The sequence below is a fragment of the Nothoprocta perdicaria genome, unplaced genomic scaffold, assembly GCF_003342845.1.
Source record: "Nothoprocta perdicaria isolate Ctin4 unplaced genomic scaffold, notPer1 scaffold_400, whole genome shotgun sequence".
Taxonomy (NCBI): Eukaryota; Metazoa; Chordata; class Aves; order Tinamiformes; family Tinamidae; genus Nothoprocta; species Nothoprocta perdicaria.
The window spans coordinates 113262-116557 of NW_020455645.1; the positions used below are offsets into that span (position 1 = coordinate 113262).

Genomic DNA, 3296 nt, shown 5'->3' on the forward strand with positions numbered 1-3296 from the left:
CTTGTCAGAAAACGGAGCCCCCCCCTAAGCCAGGGCTTGAGTGCTCCAAGCGAGCTCAGAAACCAGAACTGCTTACGTGATCCTCGGGTGCGTCCAGAGGTCATGTTACCCATCAGCCGTACTTTGCTGATCATCTCATTTGTGATTCCTGGATGTTATACACGCCCTGAAGTATTCTATAAAATATTCATGAGACGGGAGGTTCGTTAATACACCAGAGAGCCAGTTCAACTGTATCTGCCCCTGATTAGCATGTTATCCATTTCCACTGCTTATTACTTCATTAAGAGCGGGTTTTGTAACAGAAGAGATAGATTTTGTGTCAATCTGGACAGACCACCACAAGTTTAGTCAAGCAATGAGTGACCCAAACAAGCCTTTCCATACCTGAAATTTTTAATTCACATGGTTGGGGCAATTTCATAGCCAAATCTCTTCAGAGTGCAAGTCTTAAACATCTTAAACCAGCAATAAAAAGTAAAATATAAATTTTTATTTAGAATTAAAGCAAATACTTCAGTATCACAAACACAATATTAAACTTCAAGAAATATACTGCTAATTTGGAGGGAGCATTTATTTGCACAACCACAACATGCGCACAAATCCAGAAAAAGATGTGGAGTCTGAAATTTTCAACATCTCACCACCAGAGCAGTTGGTCACAACATTTCGTACAAACAGTTATATATACTGTAATAGATGTTGACAAAATTTCTACAGAATCATCTTTATAGACAACAAGAAAGCTCTAAGAGGCAAACATTGCAATCTATTCTTCTTCTGATGAGTCTCTCTCAAACGTGTAGGCCATGAAGCAAGCATCTGGTCTCTTGGGGACAAGGGGATGCCCTGGTCTCACAATCTCAAAGCCCAAAAAGCTGAAAGTACGGAGCAATGCAGCTAGAAGAGAGCAGAAAATATACATTTCAGTCACTTGAAAGCATGCAACGCTAACAGAGCATTCCACACTTCAAATGTTGCATCAGTAACTCTTGAGCCAATGGGCTCAGCACCCACCTCTATCATCTCTGTTTTTGTGGAAACAAATGAAGACATGATCAACTCGAAGCTGTTCCTCAGCAAACTCGAGAAGAACTGCAAAACTAGAAGACAAATGAAAGATAATCAATTAACATGAGCAAATATTTGTCCTCTAGACACACCTACCAAGCCCTCATTAGCAAATGCATTACAGGGACAAGTAACAGGTTAAGGGTGCAGATTTCCCCCCACAAGGAATCATCCCTGATCCCTARGTATAGAACAAGCTTTTTCCAACTGAAGAGTATTTCACATCAGCTCCACTCAAGCTGCTATCCTAAAGACAAGCTCAAAAATAGATTGGTATTTTTGCTAGATAAGGAGTAGTTACTCCAAATACGTGGGAATGCAGCCCATAGCTGACTTTTTGTTGCTCCTAATTGGCAAAGTAGAATCACTTGGTTACAGCAGACTTGAAGAAGCTACAAGCACCATAACTAGGCTTAAACTTTCCGAGGAAGAACCTTTCAGAGGGAGGCCAGGAAATGTCTTGTTGCATTTTGCTCTTCTTACCTGTCTTTGCTCCCTTCAGGCAGAGCACCACTGGGAATTTCTATGTAGAGGTTGTTGTTGTTCAGCACTGCTCTCCAACTAATGTGTTTGGCATCTGTAAGCCTTGACTGGACATTCAGAATTCTTGTCCTGTTATTAGATGTTAGTTCTTCTGTTACATTCAGCCGATTATCCTGTAAGATGTGCAAAGTTACCTTTCTTTATAATGAACCACAAGTAACTCCCATTAATAGGATTGATGCAAGAAAATAAAGAAACCACAGCGAATGGCTTTACTCACCGAATAAAATAAATTAGCTGAAAGATTGTGATCCCTCTGACTATTCCCTCGCCCACCTGGGATCTTCAGGGGTGGGTGAGGGACATCAGGAGCACCACCGAGGCCCCGGACCCAGGTTACTACAGCAATTGAAGGGAACCCTGGAACTAGAAAAGAATTGCAGATACAGAAGTCAACAAGCAGCTGTGTTAAGTAAAACCTTGGGAATTTTGTATTTGAAACTGCGATTAGGCTGGGAGTTTGCAAAAATGAACCCCCGGGCCAGTGGAACTCCTCCCACTACCACCTAAGCAAGCTTCAAGACAAAGAAATTTCGAGGCCAGGCATACAATATATAAAGCCCAGGATCCACCAGCCTCAGAAAACACTACTGATATATTTTAACTGAATTTGGAGATCTTCTAAACTTAAAATGCATTTCTAGACCAAGGCAGCAAATAGCTTGATCTGATAAACAGACAAAGTGAACTGGCTTGCTATCCGTGCAAAATACCATTTTCTTCTCCTCCCCTACTTTGACCTTGTAATAATTATCAAGAATATACCAGTCCAGCACGCTAGGCATCATTCCTACTGCTGACACCCAGCCACAATTACACTGGATCTTTGCATCAGCACTCTTGGCTCGAGGTCAGAACATTACATGGAAGTYGGAGATGCCAATCTCCCTCAACTGCTTTCACTATGCAAAGCTCAGACAAGCAAGCTTGCCAGTTTTAAGTCATTCGAGATCACATCCAAGTATCTGAAAACCTCCTTGAACCTTTTCGCCTCCAGAGCGGTTTCACCCAGCCCTGCCGAGCTCAGCGCTGGCGGCTGAGGATGTTGCCCTCTCGCACGTAGGCTCCGTCTGCCCATCTGCAGGGCTGCTTAAGCAAACAGACCTTGTGCTGTGCTAAGAGCAGGCGCGGGGCCGCTGGCCCCTCCCTCTGCACCATCTCTCACCCTGCAGGCTCCTTCTCCAGTTGCGTCATCTCAGCAGATGCAGCAATYGAGGCCCTCGGGGAAATTTGCACAATCGTCCTGTCTGTGAGTGCCAGCAGCCATTTGCAAATGAGCATAAACACGCACAAAATAACCCACCATTTTGCACAGCTCATGCGATTTTTTTTTTAATTGGTCATAAAGCWGATGAACCATCCGTATTAAAAAGCACCTGCATGACCACACGGACCGTACGCTGGAGAGGATCAGTAAAGAGCAGTAGCTGCAATATTGCATTGATCCAAACGGAAAATTATTTCTTGGCTCTTTGCAAGAGTTTCCTTTAATACTAGCATTAAAACTCAGGATTTTAGCCAAGATTGATTGCACATCTTGGTATTCCAGGCTGCCCTTACAAATAAATCTGTATTTAGGCGCCTTGCTCCAAACTCTTCAACAGAAACTGTTTCAAGTGAGTGCAGAARCCCCTCATCTTCTATGATTTTACCTTTCTCCCATGTAGGATTAATATTGT

At 43.1% G+C, this 3296-nt stretch overlaps 1 protein-coding gene across 1 annotated transcript; it reads right to left on the bottom strand.

Annotated features, from left to right (window-relative positions):
- Window positions 1-478: 478 nt before the first annotated feature.
- OAZ1 (ornithine decarboxylase antizyme 1) lies at window positions 479-2811 on the bottom strand. The gene is given in 6 exon segments (XM_026045570.1): window positions 479-903; window positions 1021-1106; window positions 1558-1730; window positions 1838-1924; window positions 1926-1983; window positions 2783-2811. Coding segments are annotated over 6 exon segments (564 nt in total). The 3' UTR covers window positions 479-772.
- Between the last annotated feature and the right edge of the window lie 485 nt (window positions 2812-3296).